This window comes from Aptenodytes patagonicus, chromosome 6, assembly GCF_965638725.1.
Source record: "Aptenodytes patagonicus chromosome 6, bAptPat1.pri.cur, whole genome shotgun sequence".
Lineage (NCBI taxonomy): Eukaryota > Metazoa > Chordata > Aves > Sphenisciformes > Spheniscidae > Aptenodytes > Aptenodytes patagonicus.
The window spans coordinates 710092-735657 of NC_134954.1; the positions used below are offsets into that span (position 1 = coordinate 710092).

At 57.5% G+C, this 25566-nt stretch overlaps 1 protein-coding gene across 1 annotated transcript; it reads right to left on the bottom strand.

Annotated features, from left to right (window-relative positions):
• Positions 1–12508: 12508 nt before the first annotated feature.
• Positions 12509–14602, bottom strand: FOXL2 (forkhead box L2). Its single transcript, XM_076340616.1, has one exon. It carries the CDS (start codon positions 14600–14602, stop codon positions 13685–13687), a length of 918 nt encoding a protein of 305 aa, XP_076196731.1. The 3' UTR covers positions 12509–13684.
• Positions 14603–25566: the final 10964 nt, after the last annotated feature.

Consider the following 25566-nt stretch of genomic DNA (forward strand, 5'->3'; position numbering starts at 1 on the left):
GCTCTCCTCCTCTTTCCCATCTCATATCCTTCCTTCATTTTTTTCTCTCTCCTTTTTTTCACTTCTTTCTTTCCCCCTCTTCAAAAATTTCTTCACCGAAAGGGTTATCAAGCACTGGAACAGGCTGCCCAGGGAAGTGGTGGAGTCCCCATCCCTGGGGGTATTTAAAAGACGTGTAGCTGTAGCGCTGAGGGACATGGTTTAGTGATGGACTTGGCAGTGCTGGGTTAACGGTTGGACTTGATGATCTTAAAGATCTTTTCCAACCTAAACGGATTTGATGATTCTATGATTCTATTTCTGGCTCTCCCTAACCCCCTTTATTAGCCTTTCATCTCTCCTCTCATTTTTGCTCCTTTCCTGCTGCTTCTGCTCTTCTCTCTCATTCCCAATCACTCATTTCTTTCATACTGAATTAACTCTACCCCTGGTCTACGCATTCTGACAATCTATCTGTTTTTAATTGTTGCACTAAACTTAGCTGGACATTTCAGAGAGCTGAGTACATTTAAACTGAGGACCTTTCCAAAGTCTCCATAATTCAACTTGATTCCACGTATTTGATACAAGAGCCATATGTTTTCGTGGATCACGTATTGTTTCGCACATGTGAATACTTACAGAACAGACATGTATTTGGGTATCGGTTGCTTTTGCTTTCTGATCTACCAATTAACTTTGCGCTATGTAATAGCACTGATATTTTGAAACATCCAGAGATTTTCTCCATACTTCTAAAAATACTCTGTAAATGTAACAAATGAGGGCTCACAATGCTGGGTGGGCTTTGCTTGGCGTCCTTTCACAGGTGAAAAAGAAGCACTCACAGGCAACTCCCCGTCAGGGCTGACAGGGTGGTAGAGTTTGAGCAGCATTGAGACCACATTCATTCTCCATCACCATCAGCCTTGCTAACGGCTCTTCACAGACACCGCCAGTATTGCTAAGGTTTATTGATTCATTTCCAACTAATTCACTAGAAATGATCAATTAACCTATTGCCTCCTCATTGCTGAGCTAATAGTCTTTACTCAGACAAAACTTCCCTGCATCACACCCTGGTGCTAAGTCTATAAAGAAGTGGAGAGGAGAGGAGAGGAGAGGGAGAGAATCGTGATGGATTCTGGCAAAGGCATGTAAGAATTGACATTTCCTTTTCAGCAGTTAAAGCCTTAAACCGAATGTTAAAATCCTACGCCAGGTGTGGGTGTCCCCGGCACATCTTTGTATCAAACCTGTGCATCTCCAGGGAAAAGTGGACAGAGGCTAGCACTGATCTAGATGGAGGGGAAAAGTTCTCACACTGATTCAATTAGAGTAGTATATGTTGTAATGTAGCTTCAAGGGATAACTGAAACTTTTGGAGAGTGCTTTTTTTTTTCTTTCCCTTTTTCTTTCCTTTGGCTGCTGCCACATGGAGCTCATTTCACATTTCAACCATACTGTAAGTGGTACAGAAAAACGGTTCTCACATTGCGTCAGATCCACTGGTGCCGAATCTACAGGCACCCTCCTCCAAGTAGTCTGAGAATACAGCTGTGCATAGAGCTTTATCTTTTCTACCCTACTCCTGCCCCACCTGGGTTTCGAGTGGATGAGCTTTCTGTCCGATTGCTTGCCAGAAAATGGTAAGTGACTACCAGAAAACAATCCATCTCACTCAACTCTCTGGGAAGAAAAGACAAAAGTTAAATCATGACAGTTGTTCCATACTACAGTGACGTGAAACACAGGATAAAGAAAAAAGAAGTACTGTTAACCGAGTATGTCAATAGAAGTAGAAATGCACACCTAATACAACGAGGCTGCACTGGCTTTGTTACTACTGTGCTGATTTGCACCCATGACGCGTCAGTCCTGGCAAGTTCTCTGTGAGCAAGGCGCCCTTCCATCTGAGGTAGCCAATAGTCTGCAAATATCGCAGAAATATTTTGATTGGGGGGCCCTCAGGAGCTGCGGCTGCTTCGTATACTGTGGTATTGCAGCAACGCCCCAATCTTGCTTGAACAGTAAACAAATATAACAATAGCTATAAAGACAAACCGCAAAAAAAATTCCCACTCCTGGAATTCCTGATGCGAGGTGAGCCCCTTCCTCTCAGAACTAGCCAGCACCCTGTCTTCCCACTGCACTGGGGTGCTGCGGGAAGCTGTGGGTGCTCAGTGAGTCTGCAATTTGGCTCTGCCCTACTCTTTATTTGTCACTCGAAAGATCTAAAGAAAAAACAACCCTGGAAAATGAGGCATATGTGTTTGTTCACTGTGGAGAGCTCCCCTAGCGCAGTCCTTCCCATTGCAAAATGACATCCTACCATCAGAGCCGTGACGTTCACATTGCAACGCTGAAAGGGAAGGTGGCTTCACCCGCATCAAGTCTGGGCAGACGAAGACTCGTGGGATTCAGTTGCAGCCTGCGTGTCTGTATTGGCCATGGAGGCAACAATACCACAGCTCATCCTCCAGCTGGGATGACTGCTGAGGCGCAAGGATCGGAGTCATCTTTGTGGTCTTCCTCGGCTAGTTCAGACAAGGGGGACGTGGGGAATCCCTGGCAGTCATGCTGCCAGCGTGCAAATCCCCCTGCCCAGCCCCAGCGCAGAACCGAAACAGGGAAGGTCCATTCCCAGGCCTCAGCGAGGGAACTCACGTTGGCGCAGACAAAACCAGGACTTCCTTCTCACTTCAGTATAAATGGTTTCACTGTGCCTTGTGTTTCTCTAGAATTCACTGCGTTTGATTTTCTTCTGCAAATTCTCTTTCTCCTAATACTTTACAAATACTCAGTTCTTTTTCAAATAAATGACAACATGATCACATAAAGAATATTAGAATTCATGTAGGATCTAATAAATTGTGAGCACCTTAAACTCTACTGCACTAGGAACGACAGCACTTTTGTTGCATAAATTACAAACTGCTGCTATAAGCTAGCAGCTATCCTGTGTCTGTGTATTAATGAATGTGAGTAATGCATGGAAAAGGATATTTCCTTAACCCACATTCTTTTTCTTTCTCGTTTCACATTTTACAATCACAAAGGTGTTCATTTGCTCAGGATCAATGGACCACACAGTGATTTTTTGGGTCTAAGGAATATAAAATGAAGGCTTATCACCAAAACTTCCAGCACATGCGTACAAAGCCATTTTCTATAGTTACAAGGACTCAGTTGCCAAAGGAGGATTTTTTTATAAGTATGTATTGTATCCTACATGTATTTACAAGAAAATTTGGCTATGAAGATTACTTGACACCTTCTAACTCTCATACAAAGCACTGCTCTGCACACTGCATTGCTAGTATTTGTACAGGGCTACGCTCCAAAACAAAAGGACTCAGAATACCTTATTACGTAAGGGGGATTTTCCTTAAAGGAGAGATTAGTGGTTAAAAATATGGAACGACGGAGCAACGGTAAAAGCCTGCTGTCAGGATGGACGCTACAGCCCCTGTAGTATCATAGAGAGAGCGAGCAGCAATAGTGGTAAGAGCAGCAGCAAGGAGAAAAGAAGGGCAAAGGAGAATAGAGAGGGCAAAAGGAGAAATGTGCAACTGCGTATTTATATCCCAGGAATTCCCCACATTTCAAGACCGAGCGAAGAACGTCCTGCAGGCTGGGAAACACCTCCCGCCCACCACGACTTTTCTGGGTATTTTCCGGCAACCGGACGATCCAGAGAGCGTCCGGGCCGCGGCCGGCGGCAGGCAGCCGGCCGGCCTTCTGCAGCGGGGAGCCTGGAGCCCCTCCGCCGCGGCGGGGCCCTCCGCGGCACGGGTTGCCGGCCAAGTCGCCCCCCGGGGCCGGGGCCGGGGCCGGGGCCGGGGCCGGGGCCCGGGGCGCGGCGCGGCGCGGGGCCGGCAGGGGGCAGCGGCGGGCCGGGCCGCCGGAGCCACCGCGAGAGCTCGGGGCGGGAGGTGAAGGAGTAAGGGCTTCCCGCATCGGGCCAACTGCAACTACTTAGGATGTGTTCCTGCTTTAAACTCCAACACGTGTCATGTGGAACATCAGAAAGGCACATTGGTGAACTCTCCGCCTCTAATGGGAAACAGTTGAGAGTTCTACCAAATCTGTCACTTTTTAAATGAAAACATGAAAAAGGGCTGAGATAAAACAAAACAACAAAAAAAAAAAAGTTGGAATAATGCACTTTGATTCAGATACTGAAAAATTTTCCTCAAGGAATGGAAAAACTGATGGGGGGGGGAAGGCAAACCGAAATCTTATGGTGCTGTAGCAGCCTGAGCAGACATTCCTCCCTATAATCCCCTTGCTCCCTTCCCGCTCCGGGAAGGGAAAAAAAAAACCCTTCTGTGATGGCTCGTAGAGATTTTGGGACCTTAGGATGTTTAAACAAGTGGTTCCCATTTCTATTCCAGGGTAACCGGTGACTGTCCCAGACAACACTTGGCTGCTCTGGGCTGAACTGAACGGTAGTTTATCGCAAAAAGGCAAACCAACAGGCTTCCGAAGCAAGCTCACTGATTTGGGGAAAGAGTAGAAAAAAAGAAGGGCTGCTCCGTGGGACTGCAACTACAGCAGCCAGGGCAGGAGACTGCTCCAACGGAGGCGTGACCGGTGATGTGTATTGTAGAAGACCTTACAAATTCTCCCGCTCACTTTAAAAATCTCCTGTTTCTTTTTCTTTTTTTTTTTTTTTTTTTAAAATGTCCCCGTGTCTCGGAGACATCATAGGAACCAGAAAGGCAACCTGCGAGGCCAGGGGACAGCGAAGCCGCCCCTGCCCGTGCCTGCCCGCCTCGCCTCCCCGCTGCCAGCCCGGCCGGGCGGCCGCTGCCCCCGCGCCCCTCCCGCCGCCCACTGGTGACATTGGATCGTTGCCATGGCAATCCGTGAGGACGAATTAAAGTGCCTCGGGGATCTATCTCCCACCGGTGTTAGTGGGGGTCCCAGTTGCCGTTCCTAGTCGGTGTGTATCCCTCCTGCCTCACTCGGGGAAGATTCCGAAGGCAGAAGGGGCTGGCCGCACGCTCCGCGGCAGCGCGCCCACCGCGCAGCGGGTGCGGACTGAAAACCTTGCTGACACCGAATCAAGGGAGAACTCCGGCTGGCAAAACCTCCGCCTCCTGAAACCTGCCTCTCCCCCGAAACCCTTCCCAGCCTCACCCCCGGCCCGGGGGGTTCTTTTATTAGCCAGGCAGCCGGCGGCGGTGAACGTTTGCCGGGGCGCTGCTGCTTCGCAAGCGCTTCATTGTCCGGGCTGTGCGAGCCGTTATCGGCGCCGCTCCTTGCTCTCCGCCGGGGCTGACAGCCCTCCCCAGCGAAGGGCTCGGCGGGCTGCAGCGAGGGCTGGCTGCCGGGCAGCCTTTGCACTGCAATAAATATTTGTACCTGAGCGCGGGGAGCGTTAGGAGTCGTGTACCATTTGCCACAGACGCAGTCGCCGATAAGCACCAAGCGATATCGCTTCCTAAAGCAGAGGAAACTCGGCACATCGTCAACAACATGTGCCTGACATTTTTTTTCTGAACGTCTTGTTAAAAGCAACACCTGAAAAAAGATGGGTAGCGAGCGACTCCTTTTTGTTTCTTCCCCCTTTTGATAACTGAGGACATTACGCCTCGTGTTGTGCTCGGCTTCGCCCTGTCCTTTATTGATTGTTTGGGTTTTCACAGAACAGAACGATAGTAATAAAAAGAATCACAGTTATCGTTGGGAAAAAACGAGGAAACAGGCGCCGTATCTTAAACAGCAGGTCACTAGCTCTTCTGCGCGGCGGAGCCGGCAGCGTGCCTCTAAAGCCCGGACCTTCGCACGCACCGCTTGCCCGGGGAAGTGGAAGCTGCCCCGCCAGCCTAGAGATCCCGGACCCTTTCCCCACCCTCGTCCAGAGCCCATTGACCGAAGCCTCACGGTTCTTTCAGACACCCCCGCCCCAGCCGAGTGCCAGGTTATCACCAGTTGTCAGTGAAATGCCCTCCAAGGGCCGGACCGCGGGCTGGTGCGGTTTGCGCCGCGCCGCTCCCGTGCCGGCGTTCACACCGCGCTGCCTAATTTAATCGAAATTTATTTAATTAATTTCATCAGTGTAAACGAAAAATGGGTTATTCTGTCCCGTTACTTCGTAATCGCTCCGAATTAGCTATTCATGTGGTGCGGGGGGGGAAATCCCGTTGGGGGGCGGGGGGAAGAAGTTAAACGAAGGCGGGTGACCAATTCGTCTGCCAGCAAAACTGTAGCATTTACAGGGACCTGCTGGGAAGTCAGGAGCCTCCGCCGCTGTCAGGAGGGGGCTCCTCTCTCGGGCAGGCTGCGGAGCCGGCTGGGTGCCCGCGCCCGCCTGCGCCCTCCAGGGAAACCGAGCCCGGGACCCCCAGGACTTCAGGGCAGGGTGTCCTCCCTCCCAAAGGCAGAGCAGGGAGAGCCAGTGCTTCACTTTAAGATCCCACCTGATGAGATTTCTCACAGTGTTTGCTCGCTGTGCAACTTGAGGGAGAGCAATGCTCGCCCCCCCGCGCGATGCGGTCGCGCTCTGTGCTCCTCGACTCCCTCTTCCCGGGAGGCCAGGCAGGTCCCCGCAGCGGGGCGCAGCCCAGCCTGGGTGCCCGCCGCCCGGCTCCGTGTGCTGGGGCGGGAACAAGCACGAGGTTTTGTCGAAAGCCGAATTCTGCTTCAGGCAATATGCAGCTGATTTTGAACGAATTCCCACCAGCCCACCAAATCCTGCAGCTGCTTGTTTGGCCACTAAAACCCCATGTGGCTTCTAAACTTATAGAAAGAAAAAGGGAAAAGACGTCCATCCAAGTAAACTGTAAGTGAAAACTCATTGATTACCTCCGCCTTCCTGTCTCTGATTTGATTAATCGTTTGCCATCATGCTTTCCGAGTCACTGCTGTGTTGGTTTCCCTCTGCCTGAATCCTCTAAGACTTTTCCAGAAGGGCGGCTGTGATGTTGAGACCAACATACCGTAAACAACCACAAGAAGCAGAGATAATGTTTTCAATACAGTTCAAGGAGTAAAATAAACTCATTGGATTAGGGCAGCCTGAGCGATTGTTTTGGTGAGCGCTTCCCAGGCCCGCTGCTGAGCACATCCCCGAGGGCTACCCGGGGCGGGCGGCGGTGCCGCGGCGGCCCCGGGCAGCGGAGCGGGCGGGCGGGCGGGCGCCGCGCCCCTCCGGGAGGAGCCCCCCCGCCGCCGCCGCCGCCGCCGCCTGCCCTGCGCGGGGCCGCATCCCTGCTGCGGGGCAGATGTTACACCGCCGCAGAGCAGAGCAGAGCCCTGCCAAGCCGCGGAGGTGCCTCGCAGGCCCGGGGAAGGGCTTCTGGGGGGTTGCGCATGGGTGGATGGAGAAGGCGCAGGGGAACCGCAGACCCAGGAGCCCCGCCTGAGGCCCGGCTCCATCCCCAGCTCCCGGCCGCCGAGGTGTGCCCAGGGCTGCAGGCGCCGCTGGCGGGGCTCAGCGCTGCGCCCAGGGCTCTGCAGCGCGTCTCGGGGCTCTCGAGTCTGGTTATCCCGGCCTTGGCCGTCGCCCGCAATAGTGTCGGGCTTTTGAGTCCTCGCAGTACTTTTTTTCACCGCCTTCTACTGCCTAAAGCACCGCGCCGGCTGCCCGTGCCCGCCTGCACGGAGCTCGCTCCCTGCGTTTGAAGCTGGACGGCCTCTCCCGCGAGCGGGCAGGACCGGACCCGGCAGGGCGGGCCGAGCCCCAGCGGGGGGGAAGGAGGGGTCCCCGGTCCCTGCCCGCCACCCGCCCCGTCGGGCCGCCCTCCGGCAGCACAGGGCCCGCGGCTGGGGCCGTGCCGTGCCGTGCCCCCAGGCGCGGGACAGGCGGCGAGCCGGGGCACCGGAGCTCGCAGCTCTCCCGACCGCCGGGGAAAGGCAGCCGGGGAGAGCGGCCGGGAGCCGCGTCCGTCACACGCAGAGCGGAGATTTTTTAAGTAACAAATGTACGTTTTTATTTTTGAAACAAAAATATCGTTTTCGGCTTAACAATAGCCGGATCTCGCTGAATGAAGCCTTTGCATATTTTCCTGTTTTAATTGGTTGTATAATAAACAGTCCTGACCCCGTACTCTCTTTTCAATGAGTTCAGGGTGAAACGCGGACCATGGGACTGGAAATGACTTTTTCGCCACTTAAAACACGGACAAGAATACCAGGAATCAGGCGGTATTAAACAGCCGCACCGGCCGGGGCGGGAGGGAGGCGCAAGATGAGAGCTCTGTGTGCGTCTCCTCCTGGAGCACGGCTCTGCCCGGCCCGCAGCCACCGGCACCGTCGCCCACCCGCCCCGGGCACGACGAGAGGAACCGGGACGCCTCGGGGCGCGACCGCTCCTCCGGGGTCACTCAGCGCCCCGCTGTCGGTCGGCTGCCCCCGCGTTCCCGCCGGGCCGCAGGCAGAGGGCAGCCCTGCCCTGCCCTGCCCTGCCCTGCCCTGCCGGCGGGGAGCGCTCCCGGCGCCGAGGGCTCTGCCACCCTCCGAGCCCGGCGAGGGCTCGAGGGCTGCGCAAAGGGCCGGAGAAGAAGAAAAACCTGCGGCCGCAAAACAGCCCCCCGGGCCCGGCACTGCCCCGGGGGCTGAAGCAGCCGGGGGGCGATGGGAACCCGCTCACCCCGGCGAGCAGACCCCTCCCTTCCCCCGAGGGGCACGGCCAGCGCGCTCCCGCTCCGGCAGCGGCCAAGGCAGGCTGCTTCCACGCCCGCTCCGTGCAGGGAGAAAACAGCCCTCGCTCTTCTGCTTTCATCTCTCGCCAGCGTTGCATAAACCTGGGGCCGCTCCGGCAGGGCAGCGGCGGCAGCTCAGCCGGGACAGCGGCCCCGAGCCCCCCTGCCCCGGCTCCGGCCCCCGGAGCAGCCCCGCGGCGGCCGCGAGGCCGGAGGAGGCTCCGTGCCGCGGTGCCGGCCCGGGGAGCGCGTCCCGCTCCGTGGAGCGTTCCTCCTGCCGGCATTTATATAACGGGGAAAGGCCTTACACAACGCGCAAACCCTGCTCTTGCCAAGAGACCGGCGCTTGGCCGCTTGCTTTCCTAAGGGGCCGGCGGGGCTGGGTGGCAGCGCGGCCGGGGCGCAGGTGGGAGCCGCAGGAGGAGCTGGCGCGGCGGCCCAGGGCGAGGGAACGCCGAGCCGCCGTGGGCACCCCCTGGCCCGCGCCGCTCGTGCCCGCGGGGCTTCCTGCACGCGGGGTCGGCACAGCCCCCTTCTCCCGCCCAGCCGCTGCCGTCCCAAGTGCCGCTGTCCCGGGATGCGGGCCCGATGCTGCACAGCAGCAAGGCTGCCCGGTGGCCTGGGCCTGGGGACGCGGGGGGACCCGTCTCTCACGGGAAGCTCAGTCCCTGCGTGCCCACGCCTGGGTGTTTGTTAGCGCACAGCGAGCCCCCCCGGCTCCCCACCGGCCCGGTGCTTGCCGCCCAGCGAGCAGGGGTGTGATGGCCGCCCCCCTACCCCGGCCGGCGGGACCTGAGCGGGAGGCCCAGCCGGTCCCGACAGCGGCAGAGGCCGCGCTGCTGCCGGGAGGACGAGCTCTGCCCCGCGCCGCCCCCCCACGGCGCCCGTCGAGCGCGGGCAGGCCGGCCCGGGACGCCGGCGGGGCTCTCGCTCTGCGGAGGGCCGAGGGCACAGCGAGGCGGCGCTGCCGGGGGCACGGCCGGGCTGGAGGCAGCCCGGGGCCCCGCCAGCCCCATCCCGCCGGGCCCGGGCGGGGGAGCGGCCCGCACCGGGGCTGCCCGGGCGGTCCTGAGGGCAGGCTGGAGGGAGAGGGTAGCAGCCGTGCCCAGGACGCGGTGGCTGTTTAATAAACCACACAAGTTTACATTCAGTGCAGCCTCTGTTTATAAAATACAGAAAATGATCGTGAAAACATCCCACGGGCGCGACGGCGACACCGGCTGACATGGGGACGCGCTGCTGCCGGGGAGCGGCGCGGGGGGCTCGGGGCGAAGGCGAGAAGAGCCTCGGCCGGGCACGGGGAGCCCGGCAGACGGACAGGCCCCCGGCCGGCAGGACTAGCGGCCTCTCTCGGCTCTGCCCGCCCGCACGAGGGGCTCTGCGGCCGCGTCTCTCCCCCCTCGGGCCCAGGCCGCGGGGAGCCGCAGCAGAGAGCCCCCGGTGGGTGAAGGCCGGCCGGGGACCCCGAGGGCACCTTTGCCTGCTTGCAAGCTGCCCCACACTGCCGCACCGCGCCCTCTTGGGAAGGGAGGCCCTCGTCCAGAGGCAGCGATTGCCCACCACCGAACGGCAGTCAAACGCGCTGTTCCCTGCCTCTCCGCGTTGACACGGCCGGGTGCTGGTCACTCATCGCGGGCCCAGGCTCCCCCCAAGCGGCGCCACCGCCTGGAGACCCCGCGGGAATCGGAGCAGCCCCGGGGTCCGCATGGCCCTGCCCGGTCCCGGGCTGCTGCCGCCTCCCCCTGCACCTAGGCACCGCCAGGTATCGCTTCACGCAAAGCCGGCGAGGCCCCAGCCCGCTCCCGGGCGTTTGCCGAGGGCGCTGCAGCCCGGCCGAGCGATGGGACAGCCCGGGAAGGGGCCCGGGGAGACGCCGGCGGGGCTGTGCGGGGCCCGGGGCGGCGCTCCCGCCCTCCCTTCGCCCCGTGCCCAGAGCCGGCGGCGGGAGGGGTTTCCCTTGCGAGCTCGCCATGGCCCCGATGTACCCCGGAGGAGACAAGCGGGACTAGCAGTACCTATCGAATAAGCAACGAGCAGCCAAGGCCCCGAGCCCTCCGGCGCAAGGCTGCAACCCAGGGGCGGGCAGCGGCCGGGCTGTCAGGGCCGGTCGCCGTGGTCGCCCGGCATTCCTCGGGGCGTGCGAGCGATGCCGCCTCTGCCCTCCGCCGCCAGCTCCCGCCTGAAGGCCCCGGGCAGGTCAGCGACCCCGAGCGAGCGCCCCGCTCCCGGCAGCGGCCGGCAGAGCCACGGGTGGCAAAGGCGTGAGTCGGGGCCGTGTCCCATGTGCGCTGGCAGCCCCGGGGCTGTCCGCCGCCCGATCCGGCCTTTCGCCTCCCGTTGCATCGGTGTTTGTGTAGGGGCTGGGCTCGCCCCTTCCCTCCCGGCCCCGGGGCGGCAGCTCGGCTCCGCAGCCCCCTGCGCGCAGCGGCCGCGGAACCGGCGCCGCGCAGCGACCCCGTTTGCCGCAGCCCCGCGCCTCTGCCCGCCCGGAATCGGAGCACCTCGGCCGCACGACCGCTCCCGGCGCCCTCCCGCTCGGGCCAGGCCCTGGGGACCGGGGGCAGGGGGCACAGCAGGGCCTCCAGCTCGCAGCGAGGCCGGGCTGGCCCGGCGGGTGGCCCCGCAGCCCTTCTCCCCTGGCCGTGCCCGCCGAGCTGCGCCGCGGCAGAAGACACGACCGGTCCCCGCGTCCCCCCACCGATTTCTGCGACCGAGCGGGAGGCTGCTGATTCTTTCCGAGCAGGGAGTCTGCAGAAGGCCGTGGCGAAGAGGCAGAGCATCAGGCGGCCGGGCAAGGCCCTGTCCGCACCCAGCGCCCGCGGGTCACGTCTCCCGTGGGCCCCGCCGCAGGCCCCCGGCAGCGGGAGGGGATTGCTCACCCCCGGTACCGGGTTTCGCCCCCGGCGCCCCCTCTCCGGGGGAGCGAGCTGCCCGCGCAACCCGGAACAAGCGGAACACCCGCGTTCCCGCTCCCGCCCGCGGGACAGCAGGCCTGGCCCAGGCCGGCGGCCGAGGGGACCCGCTGCACCCCGGGCCGACACCGGGCGGGGGCCGCGCCGCCGGCCCCACCGCCCCGTCCCCTCCTGAGCCCCCCAGGCGCCCGCGCAGGGGCCGCCGCCTGCGAGCGCGGGCAGGTTTTGAAGCGGGGCCCAGGCCTGGGGAGCGCCGCTGCCGGAGCCAACGGCCCGGCGAGGAAAGCGGCACCCGCCAGCGGCTCCCAACACCCGCACCGGCCGGGGCCCAGATGGGGCGCGGGCCCCGCCGCAGCGCGGCCGGGCCGAGCCCCAGGCGACGCGGGGCTGCGCTGTGTCGGCCAGCGCCGCGGCCCCGAGCGGGCGGGGAAGAAACAAAAGCGGAGCCGGGGTCCGTGGCGGGCGCAGCCCCCGGCACTGCCCGGAGGGCTCTGCCTCCCGGCGCCCCGGGAGGGCCGCGCACACGGGCGAGGTGCTGGCGGCTGCCCGCGCCCCGGAACGGAGGCGCTCCCGGGCCCGCCCGCCCGCGGTGCCAACGAAACGGTCCCCGCGCCTCCTCGGCGGCCGCCAAGACGGCACCGGGGCGCCGGTCGGCGCGGCCGGGAGGCGCCCCTCCGGACCTCTCCCGCCGGTGCGCAGCCCGCCACGGCGCTCCACGGAGCCGATACACCGCCCAAGCACAGCCCGCGTATTTACCGCCGCGGAGCAGGCGTGCGCGGCTGCGGAGAGCGCTGGGAGCCCGCTGCCGGGGCACGGGGTCGGGAGCGGTGCCCGCCGCCGGGAGCCGGCCGGGCAGCGCAGAGCGGCCCCGGCACAGGGCGCCCGCCCTCTTCGCCGCCGCCGCTTCTCGATCCCGAGCGCGGAGGAGCGGAGTGAAAGACAACGATATCTAAAGAAGGAAAGGCGTTTTATTGGAGACTTTACAATGCTAGAAAGTACAATAAAAGTGCTAGTTCACTCTAGAAAAGTTGGTCCCAAAATGGTACTATGCCACAGCATCTATCAGCTTACATAAACATTTATAAAATCGCTATGAACTGGCCCCTGTATTATAAACGCTATTTTTTTTTTCACATTAATCTATGTAAAATTGAAGGATCAAAACGTTTTAAGAAAAAGGGCAAGCATTCAAAAGCAGAACCTACCGGAAAATCCATTTTGGGCCAGGTTTGGGGTCAAAAAATACGAAGATAGTTTAAACTTTCATTATTATTAATAATATGCACACGGAAAAATATTCCAATTTACAGGAAACCGTCTTTTTTTTTTTAATAACATCAAAATATTTTTTTAGACCTGTATAAAATTACTTTTAAGACCTCAGAGGACATTGTCTCCTTTAAAAAATATATTTACCGCTGCCGAAACGTTTCACGAGTGACCCTGGCGGGTTTTGTTTGTTGGTTTCTAATAACCAGCAATATCGCACATCTCCTGCTGTTACAGCAGTCCCCACGTAAGTACTATTTTGACGAAAAGCCACAGCTCAGAAGAAGCGCAGTGCTTTGCAGACCGAGGAAGAAGAAAGAGAAGATGAAGAGGAGGAGGACGAGCACCGCGGGCACACGGCAGTGTCTAGGCCCCGCCAGCCCCGCACCGCCACGCGTGGAAATGCCTCTGCTATTTACAAGCTCCGCTTTACTCTCCCCAAGGCTGAGCCCGAAAAGATTACGGCCGAGTCATAACGGAGCAGAATTTTGAGGGCTAAACAGCCTAATTTTAATTACATGCCTCCCCGCCCGAAGCCCCTCACAAACAAAGACACGGGCAGAGAAACGAACGGTAACCCCGAGCTCGCCTAGAGGCAGCCGGCCCGGCCACCGCTGCGCCCGGCGCGGCCCCGCTGGGGACGCTCCCACACTTACGCTGCCTTCTCCTCACCGTAGGACGGCTCCTACACTTACACTACACGCGGAGCAGGGCTACTAGTTTCCCACCGCAACAGTTTGGGCACAGGGAGAGGAAAGTCCGTAGCTAGAGAGGAGGAGAGACAGGAGAGCTCAGGAGAACGCGGCGGGATGGGAGAGGGGCAGAGGGGCCGGGGCAAGGGCGTTTCTGTGGCGGCGGCCGGCCGGAGCCTCCCTAGATGTCTATGCGGGAGTGCAAGGCGCTGTGTTTGCTGTCGTGCTCCCAGTAGGAACAGTGCATCATGGACAGCTCGGCGGGCTGGCGGGCGCAGGCGAACTGGAGGCCGGCTCCGTTCGCCGCCGGGGCCGCGGGCGGCGCGGGGCTGGCCGGGCTGAGCTGCTGGGGGTGGTGGGCGTGCGGGTGGTGGTGGTGGCCCATGCCGTTGTAGGAGTTCACCATGCTGGGCAGCGCCATGCTCTGCACCCGCGAGTAGGGGCTGTAGGACGCCGGGCCCGAGAGTCCTTTCACATTGACGGGGCTGACGTTCCCGCCAGACATCTGGCAGGAGGTGTAGGGCATGGGCGCGGGGGGCTGCGCCAGCGGCCACGAGTTGTTCATGAAGGTGGACTGCAAGTACTTGGGCGGGGAGAGGTAGCCGTAGCTGTCGGGGCTGAAGAGGGTCTTGCAGGGCTGGAAGTGGGTCGGGGGCGGCCGGAAGGGCCGCTTCATCCTCCGTCTCCTGCGGTAGTTGCCCTTCTCAAACATGTCCTCGCAGGCCGGGTCCAGCGTCCAGTAGTTGCCCTTGCGCTCGCCGCCGCCCTCCCGGGGCACCTTGATGAAGCACTCGTTGAGGCTGAGGTTGTGGCGGATGCTGTTCTGCCAGCCCTTCTTGTTCTTCTCGTAGAAAGGGAACTTGCTGATGATGTACTGGTAGATCCCGGACAGCGTGAGCCTCTTCTCCGCGCTCTCCCGGATGGCCATGGCGATCAGGGCCACGTAGGAGTAGGGGGGCTTCTGCGAGGGGTCCGGCTTCTCGGGGCCCTTGTCGGCGCTCAGGTCCTCCTTGCCCCGCTCCGGCTCCTTGCTGCCGCTGGTGTCATGAGCCAGCAGCGCCACCGTGTCCTCCTCGCCGTCCGGGTAGCTGCTCATCATGGTGCCCCGCGTCCGCCGCCCCGCCGCCCGGGGCGCGCAGCGCAGCACCGCGCGGTGCGGAGCGCTGCCCGGTGCGCGGAGCCCGGTGCTGGCGGCCGTCCCGCCCCGCACTCGCCGGGGCCGGGGCCGGGCCGGGCCGGGGCCGGGACAAGCTGGGCCGGAGATCGGGAGGCGCCTCTCGCGGCGCCGCTGGTCCGTGCAGCGCGGCGGCGGCGGCGTCCCTGCCCCCGCGGGCTCCGCTCCCCTCTGCCGCGGCGGCCGGGCTCTTTTCTGATTTGTATGGGCCCGGCCGAGTTCCGCTTTCGTCAGGAGCCCGCTCCCCTATCGCCGCCGAGCCGCTGGGCACGGCCGAGTTCACCCCGCAGTCACGGCGCCGCGCTCAGCCCCGCGCACACGCGGCCCGACGTGGCCCCGCGGAGCGGCGCGGAACCGCCCCGGCTCGGCCGCGCCGCCGGGGGAGGGGGGGGGGGGGAGCGTCCGGGGGGCGCTGAGCGATCCCCCGCCGCCCGCCCGGGGAGCCCACCGGGACCCGCGGCGCTGCGCTGCCCTCCCGCCCGGCGCGGGGCCGCGCTGGAGGCGGTGGGTGCGAGGGGGTGTGCCCGCAGCCGCGGCGCTCGCCCCTGCCCCGGCGGCTGTCACACGTCCAGCCGCACACGCGGCCGCGTTTATATGTCTTGGCCCCAGGCCCCGCCAACCGATCGCGCCCGGGGAGCACAAGGAGGCTGTTGCCGCTCCCTGCAAGTCGGTTCTCACAGCCCTTACTTGCAGGAGGCAGAGAGCAAGAGGTGTCGGGTCGCTCCTTCTCCCTCCCCGCAAAGTACGCGCAGGCACTCAGCGCGGCTGCAGGGCTGAAAGACGCCCCGAGGGCCGGGGCAGGGTGGCCAGGCAGGGGATGACACACCGGGCAGCTTTCCTGCTCCTTCCCCTGGAGGGCTCCGGCTTATTTCACGCGGTTCTTGGAGCAGCGTACGTGGCGTCGACATTGCCCGTCTCCTTCCCCTTTTCTGCCTCCAGGTAGAGCCTCCCCGAGCAGCAGAAAGGCAGTCCCAGCTGGCCCGAGCACAAGAGGTGTCGTGTAATAATAAATCACTAGCACAGGGCTGCTCCAGCCGCGGGAACTGAAGCGGGCGGGCGGACAGAGAATGCTTTGCACTGATTTCTAAGGGAGCCTTCAGCCCCGAGCCCCGGAGCGGGGCGGACTGGCCCCGTTTGTCCCCCTGAGCCCCCCCCCCCCGCCAGACAACGCGGCCGCCGGCAGCCGCAGGAGCCAGGCCGAGCTCCGCGGGGTCGGGGCCACCCACTGTCCCTAACCGCGGCCCCCGCTCGGCCCTCGGGGCCCGGCGCTGCAGGGAGCCCGCTGCTGCCGGTACGGCCCCGCTCCGGCGATTTGCCCGCACGGACCCGACCTCCCCGCCCGTACTCAACCACAACCCGGTGTTTCCCCTCCCGGGCTGCCCAGAAGCGACCCTCGGAGAAGCTACACGTGCACCTCGGTGCCCGCAGATCAGCGGGCCGGCAGGTCACGGCCCTCAGACTCGCTTCTGCCGTTCTTGAACGCGCACCGCTGCACAGCGCTATTCCCCGCCCCGCGGATTTTACGTGCTGCATCAGTTTTCGTAACCAAACGCAAGCCCGGAGGGCTGTCAGCTCTCGAACAGCATCCCCGGTGCAGCCGGCCTCTCCCGCCGGGGTGCCCTGGGGCTTCGGCATCCCATGCACGGACCTCTGGTTTCCCTGCCCGGCCAAGGGCACACGGGTCCCCGCTCGCCTCCCCGAGAGAGGCTATTGGTGGGTGAAGGCAGTCGGAGATGTAGCGACGTATTTTAACCGAGAAATAAAATAGCCCTTCGGGGAGCTATTATATTTATACGTATTATAATATTTCTCAGTTAAAATACGTTTCTGCATCTTCGCTTATAGCCATATAACGAATCCCTTCTCTCCCATCGGCGGAGAAACGCATACCCTAAAACCTGGACTGCGTAAATTTGGCCACTGAAAGGAGGCCCCTATACTTCCGCAGACGGCCGCGGAACAGCGCACGCCGCCCCCTGAGCACCCCCCTGACGCACACAAACGGCGCTGCGGAGGGCTCGGGCCCGCAGGAGAGAGGCTCTCCAGGTTCTCCGCCCCGGCGGCTCGCTCCGCGCAGAGCGGCGGGGCAGCCGGAGCCAGCTGTGCCCCACCGCCGCCCGCCGAGGCGGCGCGCCCGGGGCCGGTGCTGCCGGGCTCCCCAGGGCCGGGGCTAGCTTCTTTCTGCCGGCCACCCGTGCTGCTCTCGGCGCTGCCGGTGCAGGTGTAACAGCACTGCTGCGTGTGTCATCACCTCCGCCAAACGGCACATTCCTCCCTTTTCACTCCTAAGCCGGGCGCGCAGCTCCTTACCAGGGCTCGCTCGCTCGCAGAGGACATTTGGCATCCGAGGGGCTTGTTTGGGTTTTTTTGGCAGCCCCACTGAGGGGGGTTTCGGATGAACACCAGGGCAGAAGCTCAGCCCAGCGCTGGGAGCGGCGATCGGGCCGAGCAGCGGCAAAGGTGAGCGCGCAGGCTACTCGAGCGTTTGGCACAAGGGCAGGCAGGTACTGTCGGGCTCTCCCCTCTCCCCGGTGCTAATTAAGCCCTTCTTGGGACATTAAAGAACCACCGGAAAACGTAGGAGCACGCCACTAAAACTGAGCCTGGACACAGTAGCTGCAGTTAAGCGGAGAGCTGAGGTCTTACCGGCACTCACAGAAATGTCGCAGCGCGGGGAATGCAAGCGACAGGGACGGGCAGCGAGCAGAGGGGCGCGGCGAGCCCTTCCCCGGTGAAGGAGCGGGGAATCCCGCCACGACCCCGGGGAGCGGCCCGACCCACCGGTGGCTGTCCGCCGGTGCCAGTGCGCCCGGGCGATCCCGCGCCCCGCCGGCCGCCGCTCCCGGCGCCGGACAGGAGTCTAACAAACCCAGGCAAAGCGAGTGCAGAAGGAACCAGCGGAGCCGCTCCCGGACCGGGCCTGCAGCCGCCCTCGGGTGTAGGGGAAGCAGGAGGGCAGCTACCCGTGGAGGGGGGCTCACGGCGCCGGTGCCCGGACCGCTGCGGCGACGGGCAAATCCCACCGCAGGACGCTGCAGGGCGGCGGGGAAAGGGCTCTCGTTTTCTTCACACGAGGGCAGAACAGCCCCGGCCCCAGCCGGTTCCCCGTGCAGGGAAGCCGGGAAGGAGGCGGGCAGAGCGGGGCTCAGCCCCGGCCGCACAACCCCGCTGAGAAGCGCCCCGAGAGGGGCTGCAAAACGGGGCTCTGCCCTGCTTCTCCGGTACCGAGCCGGGCCGGGTTCCCTTTCCGAACAGAGCACGGGACCCTCCGCTACGGCCCCAAGTCCAGTTTTCCGGCTGGGAAGCGGCCGAGCCCGTACACGCGGGTGGAACGGCCGTGCGGAGCGGGGCACGGCAAGCGACGGGGGTCTCGGCTGAGGAGCGCGACGGGAGCCCCGCGCCCCGTCCCGCTGTGCCGCGCCGCGCCGGGAGGGCACCGGGGAGCGCCGCGGGGGACACGGGGCAGGGCGCCGCCCCCACGCCTTGCCCCGGCAGTTCGGACAAGGCTTCCCACGAAAGCCGTGCCTTCAGCTAGACCGCTGGCAAGACTCGAGCAGCCCGAGTGGGTTTTTCCTACTCACCCCCGTGCGGGCAGCAGAGCCGATTTCTACCTGGAAGGTTTGGGGTCGGTTTGTCTGAAAATGCGGCAGGCTCCTTCTCCCAAACTTTTTTTTTTCCCCCCTCTCTCGGAGAGAAAACGTGTCTCTGGCGGGGAGCGACGGGACGCCCCTGGTTCGGAGCGCCCCGCTCCCGTTCGGCCAGCGCAGCCAAGCCGCCGCCTGCAGGCACCGGGGCAGGGCTCCCTCCTCCCGCACCGACACCCGGACGGGGACAGGCGACACAGCCCCTTTGTCTGTCCTCCGGCTCCTACTCCGCTCCGGGTGCCGTGCCGCGCCTTAGCATCCGGGGACGGACACACGGCTAGCGCCGCGGTGCAGCCGTAAGTAACCACCTTTCGGGACCGCTCTCGGTCGCAGCACACCGCGACGGTACCTACGTTAGCCCGCACTAATCTGGCTCGCGTAGGAACGGCGCGGACGCGGATCTAAAAGCGGGCCCGGGCGCGCCTTGTTCCGAGCCCCTTTTCCCCGACGACCGGGACCCGCCGCGGCGGCGGCGAGCTCCGGGAGCCGGGCGGGGCCGGGGCGCGCTCGGTCCCCGCGGCGCCCGCAGCGCCTTTCCCTTCCTCGGCACAGCTACCAAAGCAGCCGGGACGGGCAGTCGCCGTGCTGCCGTTTCAAGTACTTCCAATTTCTTCCCTTTTTTCTCTTCTTTTCACAAATACTCCTGGCCTTTAAGATCACGGAGCGTTTATTCCCGTAACAAACACAGGGAAATACGGTTACATGTAAATCGGCACGTGAGGGTCTGTCCTGCACCCCGGCGCTCATGAGAATTAACAAAAATGTACTGCGGGAAATAAAATATTCTGGCCTCGGCGGAAAGTCATCAGATTTAATCTCTTAAACGGCTGGAAGACAGAGGCGTTTTCCCGTGCCACCTACGCGCCGGAGCTCCGTGCGCCTGTGGGCTGAGCAGCGCGGAGGTGCCCGCGGGACCCGGCTCCTCCAGCCCGCGGGCAGCCCGGGCCGGGCCGGGCCGGCCGCCGCAGGCCGCCCCGCTTCCTCTCCCGTGCCCGTTTCGCTCCCTTTTTAAATGACACCCGAAGGCAGGGCTCGATCCTGGAGGTGCGGATTAGCGGCACAGCGCTGGCTACCAGGAACAATAATCTTTGCAACTTCAGCGCAACCATTATGTGAGACAAACCTGCATGCGTGTCGCTCCCTTTAGACCCTAAACTCTGGCTTGAAGAAACTTTCGTTTTCAGAACTTCACCTCTCACTTGGCCTGCGGATCACCTCGATCGTCTAGGGACACGACAAACACACACAATCCTACTTTCCCGTCTGTTCGGGATTCCCAGCAGCACAGTCCCGAACATTTCACAAATGCTCTTTAATTACGTTACTTGGCGTGTGACGCCAGAACAAGGAAATATTCACCTGAAAAGTGTCGTCTTCTGCATGAATGAGTCCCATTGTCAAAACCTTGAGCACATATAGGTGTGTATATGTTTTGCAGTGGAGAATTTAGTTTCTCGTTTATACTGTAAAGCTAAAAATTCTGGTAGCTTCAGGCTTGTTTTGACAAGCTCCCAGCCGTACAAGGATTTCTGTTTTTACAGGAAAAACTAAGCAGTCCATAGACAATGATGGCTGTACATCCATAATGTGAGTTTCATGAGGAACAGAGCAACTTTATTATGATCTGGACTGAAATCACATTGAATAAAAGCCCGTCTAACAGGGCCTGAGGGAAAAGTCACAAATGGACTCAATTCTATACCCGCTCCAATGGGAATTTTAGAGGGAAAGGTTTTAGGATCAGGAGAGTAGATTTCCCCCTTCAGCTGACACTATGAAGATACTTTTCACTGTCCCATTTCATTCTGAGCCTGTTCCTACTGCCTCGACATCAAAGAAATCTATCTCATGAGAAAAGACAGCCCCCACCTTTTTCCCTCTTCTATTCCTACTTCCCATCTCTTCTCTACTCAGTTTCTTTTCTGTAGCCTGAGCCAGAGTCTTCACTACAGTATATTTGTTTATGCTTAGAGGACAGGCCTACAGGAAAACAAACTATATATTTCACTCTACCATTTGGTAGTTCCTCTCTTTCATCTGAAAACACAGCCTGATCCAGGGAAGGTTCTTGAATTCACACAACCGGTTACATGATGAAATGCAAACAGTTTCTTGTGGTATTAAATGGCAGCCCGCAGCAGAGTTCAGGTTGGCTGTTATGGATTCACTAGTTACGGCTCTGCAGGATAATCCTGTGTTACTGCCATCCTGCAGTTAGTGGCCTACAGCAATGCTGCTGAATGCTGCAAATAAAAACAAACAAGCCAGCCTCCTCTTTTTAGACAGAGTAGAAATTATGTCTCTTTAGGAAGCTCGAAGCAAAGATCATTTGTATCAGAGTCTGACAACTTCCAAAGCAAGCTGCTCTTTCTAGCACTTCAAAATTGATGCTTATTTTTCTACAAAGCATGGGTGGGAAAAAAAAAAAGGAACAAAAAACCCCGAACCATACAAGTCCACTCATGTCCACATGACCCTGAAGTTGCAAATTAATAGCATTGTACAACAAAGTTAGAGCCAAAGCAGGCTTCTCCCATTGTTGCTACAGAGATACACTGTTTAACAGATCATTTTTAGGTAATAAAAAAATCTGCATACTTGTTTAGACTGTTTCAAAAATTGCACTGTTAAAGATCCAAGCAGGAAAAATGGTACAAATTTCAGATTTTTTTTTAAAAAGTGGCTTCAAGAAAAATTCTTCCAACCAACCTAGGGACATCAAAGAGAATTTATGTCTTCTATTACTTCTCTGAGAACATGGGTCCCAAACTGTAGCTGTAGTTCTCTCTGAACTCATATAAACTACTCAAGTCCATTTTCATCCAGGGTCTAGGGCATTACTGCTTTGAGGAAACAATATTTGAAAAGGTTGTTCAGGTCACAAGTTGAAACTCCTAAATTTAGGAGACATAGATCCGCCAACATAATATAGCAATTACTGCAGTGCTAGTGACTGGGAGAAGAGCAATACCTCACCTGATAAAACTTTGCTGACAAAAGCCGTTTTAGAGAGATAGTCATACTGGCAAAGCTGTTTTAATCTGGAGAGCCTGTACAACAGGCTTGAGGCTGAAGTAAGCTCTAGTGGTTGACGCCATTAGCTGTGTCCACACCGGGAGTGCTTTGCTACAGCAGTATACGGGGATACTCATGCTCAATCTCGTGCTGGGGGCTCCCACTCCTACAACAGACCTGGCCAGATGGGGACATGCTTGCACACATTTGCAACTATGCCGATTTTAGTCTGAGTGAGTAGCTCGTGGTGACTCACTCAGGCCACTGAATTTGGGCAGCACGTCTGTGTACTGTGAATTCAAGTTTTGTCTTTCGCAGCTTCTTGAGAATTGGTGCAGGGCATGTTCAGTGCTCTCTGTCCACTTTCTGCAGACTCCTGCAGGGGAGGTGCTGCCCTGGGAGCAAAGCTATACGGATATAGCAACATACTGAAAATCCACATGTGTACTCAGATTTTGCTATCTGTATTATGACCATGTAAGTCATGCTCCTTTTCCATTTCTGAGCAACTAGAAGCAGTTGGACTTGGTTCAAGCTAAGTAGTCATGTCCCAAGGTCTTCCAGAACTTGTAGAAGGGGCTAGGTTAGCCAGGAACAGGGTGCTTTTGTTTTAAAATAGACCATCCACATCTGGAGTTTACGTGTACATGTTACCTATATAAACCATTTGTCAATAACTCCATATACACACAAGCTTCTCCATCTGCTTATTGAACAGAAGCCCCAGCTGAAACACTCAGAGAATACCCTGCCAGATCCAGAGGGCAGAGTTAAAGTGAGAGAGGACTACCATGCCCCTACAAACTGCATCCACCTCCTCTTAAAAACTTGAAGTGTCAGATGCAGCCCACGTTCAGGAGGAATACATGGCATCGCCACACTGATGTACGTGCAGCCTGCATGAACTGGAACGGTAACGCCATTTCTGTTTTCTAAGCTCCCCAGTTGGAACTGGTGCACTTGACAATCTAACCCCCCCAACTCTAGCTGTGCCTCTACTGAGTACATGCTGCACTTTAAAACAACTAGAAGCACAAGTTTGTTTCCTTTTAAATGTAACTACTATGTTTCTAAAAAGATAGTAAGATTGCAAATTATATAACTAGGTTTGATCTGAGAACAAATCTGTTTTGTTGGATCAAACCACATACAATCTCTAGAGAATCAGGTTAAAAGTGATGTGATGGAAGTGATTTTCTTCCTTCTGGAGGAAAAGAGCTAAGTTTTAGTTAAAGTCAACTTCACAGTCCCCCCAAAACTTGAATGCATAACCTGAAAGCATGCACTCATTGGAAACACAGGTTGTGGTGCCAGCGGAAGGTGGATTTGACCCTCAGGCATCTTTTAAGACCCTGCATTGTCCCAACCAACCAATGGGCTTGGAAGCACAATGCAATCCCAAAACATTAAATTTCCCTTCACAGCAAGAACAGAAACCTTGAAGAAGTGGAATATTTCAGTTTAAGCTCAGTCACCTAAGTTCTGGAAGTTAATTTCTGTCTGTACAATCACCCCAAGGTCTTTTTGTTTATCTCAATCTTATTCCAACCTTCTGAGTATGCAAACCTGAACTGGAAATCTACCAAACATGGGAGTTTGCATGACATTTCCAGTCTGTCCTACTTTTGACCTGGCCAGAAACATCAGCATATCAGGCTTGCTCACAGTTTTCCAGTATTTCTGCTCCTGGTCACAATGAGAGCAAGGAAATGCAGAGCAGACCAAACAAAAAAAAAAAATTAACCAAACTTTCTGAGACTCTCAGAAGGGGCTTGGTTCAAATCCAGTTGAGAAGTAGATGAAAGTTCAGCCCGTTCATTTTATTACAGTTTGTTTACTTACCTATAATTTCATTTTAACTTGTTTTCCTTTTTTCATCCATTCTGTAGCTATCCCTTGCAACAAATAAGAGAGATACACCCATTATAAGAATAGCTGTCGGAAGAAGTTAAGCCGCACAGGCGAGTCCAACCTATGCTAAGCACAAATACTTCCACCCCGTGACCCGAGGGTTCAAGTCAAAGGTTCTGTCAGAGCCAGCCAGCACAACCTGGTCAGACAGCAACAGCTCCGCATGGAGGTCAGGACACACTAACATCTTCCCGATGGTGTGATTCAGGGCCGGCTGGCACAGCCCACAGAGACAATGCTGACTGGAAAGGGGAAGGGTGAGGATCACTGTAAGTTTCAAAGATTCAGCCCATCTCCCAGAGACCTTTGCCAGAGCAGCTCCTGCAGAACTCTGGCCAAAGGCACGGGTGTGACAGGGGATAAATACCCTTGGGGCTTATAAGAATCGCCATGATGCCCACAGCGGGGCTCAGAATATAAACATCACTTTTGTTATTTAACAACAAAATGCAATTATTTTCAAAATAAATCTCTCTCCCACTTCCTCCTCGTCCCGTTAGGTACCTAGTTAGCTCCATACCACCCATCTTCATCTTCCTGGTGCCATCGGTGTCTCATATTAAGCATGAAATAATATTATTTGCATAGGAAGGCTACTAGACTGTGTGCCATGTGACTGAATATTGTATTGAGCCAAAGCTGTTCAATGGCTTCATGTTTGGCTTAGCTCTCACAATGCCCACTAAATACGGAAGCATGTATTGCACTGACTGTATGCCAAAATCTTCAGCAGATATTTGGAACAATAGTTCAAAAAAAATCAAAATTTGTTCTTCTCCTGTGCCTCATTTTTAATGGGCAGGGCGAAAGGCTGAATTTTTTTAACCTTGATTTTATCTGACTTAAATAAACAGCAGAGGAAATGAAGGGGTTTGGCTGTTTCTTTTCTTTTTTTTTTTTTTTTAAAGATTTTTGCCTTGAGTGATTTGTTAGCTTTTAGTGCTTTGTGTATCCTAGCATCCTTACAGAGAGCAGCTCTGAAAATGTGCAGTGCATACCAAGGAACAAATGCAGCCCTATACATGGCTTACACTCCAATGAGGAGAAATAGGCTCAGCTTGACCTGGTAAGTTAGTTCATCAACAGTTACAACTCTGCTTAAAGCATGAGTCTCTACTAGTTGATGTTATGATTGGAATAATACACGGCATTTAAGCAGCTTGTTACATTTTGGGCACTTCAAGTATTTTACAAACAGCATTGTTGCTGGAAGGCATAAAGCAGAGTCTTACTTGCTATTGGATCCTCCACTAGTCATTTGATGTCACAGTTTTGTACATGCGGTTTCTCAGAATTAGGTAATACACAATATCTTTAAATGCACCTGGGAACTCGTGTCTAAATACTGGTCATGACTGCTAATGTCAGACATCTCAGTTTGAAAATGTGATCTTTAGAGCTTGACCATAAGAAGCATTAAAAATAATGAATGAAGGGCACTTCAGCGTTGACCTTCAAGGAAGACATCGCTCCCATTGAAACCAAAAAAAGAAAGAGAGAAAGTCAGCAATCATTTAATGCTACACGTCCTTGAAGAAATGTTCCCGAGTACCACCCCAGGAACAAACCCTCCACTGACCCGTAAAACCGATATAAGGATGTGAAGAGCTGTATCTCTTTTCCCTGCTTGTAGAAAGACTGCAAAGTGATAGAAACACCCGGGCTTTTAAACAGGCTTTCAGAATAATACAAAGCTAAATTTTGGTTCTTTTGAAGCTAAAAAGGAATTTCCCTCTTGATCTCAAGGGGAGAAGGATTTCCCCTACTGTCTAAGATTCTTCATAATGAAAAGGTACTTTTCTGGTTCAGTTCTTCCTGTTGGGTGAGGTGTTAACCCAGCACTGTCTTGGCCTTGCAGCCATTTTGCACATTTGCTGGGAATTAACAAAAGGAGAAACACATTTGAAGGCTAGTTTTTCTAGTAAACGATACATTTACAAAACAAGTTTTTAAAGCCAGCTTTGGGATAGAAAAAAAAAAAAAGGCCATCTATCCTTTCTTGCTCAAGTGTCTATGCATAGGATCTTGCCTACATCAGAGACTTACCACCTTAACGTTACCTATAGAAGGACTAATGTGAGGGACAACCCCATAACTCATTGATTCATGGAGCTGGTGGAAGTCTATTTTGAGAAATCATTTGCTAGGAGGCTCCCCCCTTTCCAGAGAGACTGTTAGATTTTCAATCTTTGTTGTAGAAGAGATTCTTTCTGGAAGCTAGTAAAACGCTCCGTTTCTGAATAAAAAGTGTGTTTTTATAAACAATTATTTTCAGCCAAACAACATATCCAAAAATCCCAGCTTGGCTTCAGGTTTTCA

Coding starts and splice junctions, on each gene's coding strand:
- FOXL2 (XM_076340616.1), bottom strand. CDS start 14,602: ATGATGAGCAGCTACCCGGACGGCGAGGAGGACACGGTGGCGCTGCTG.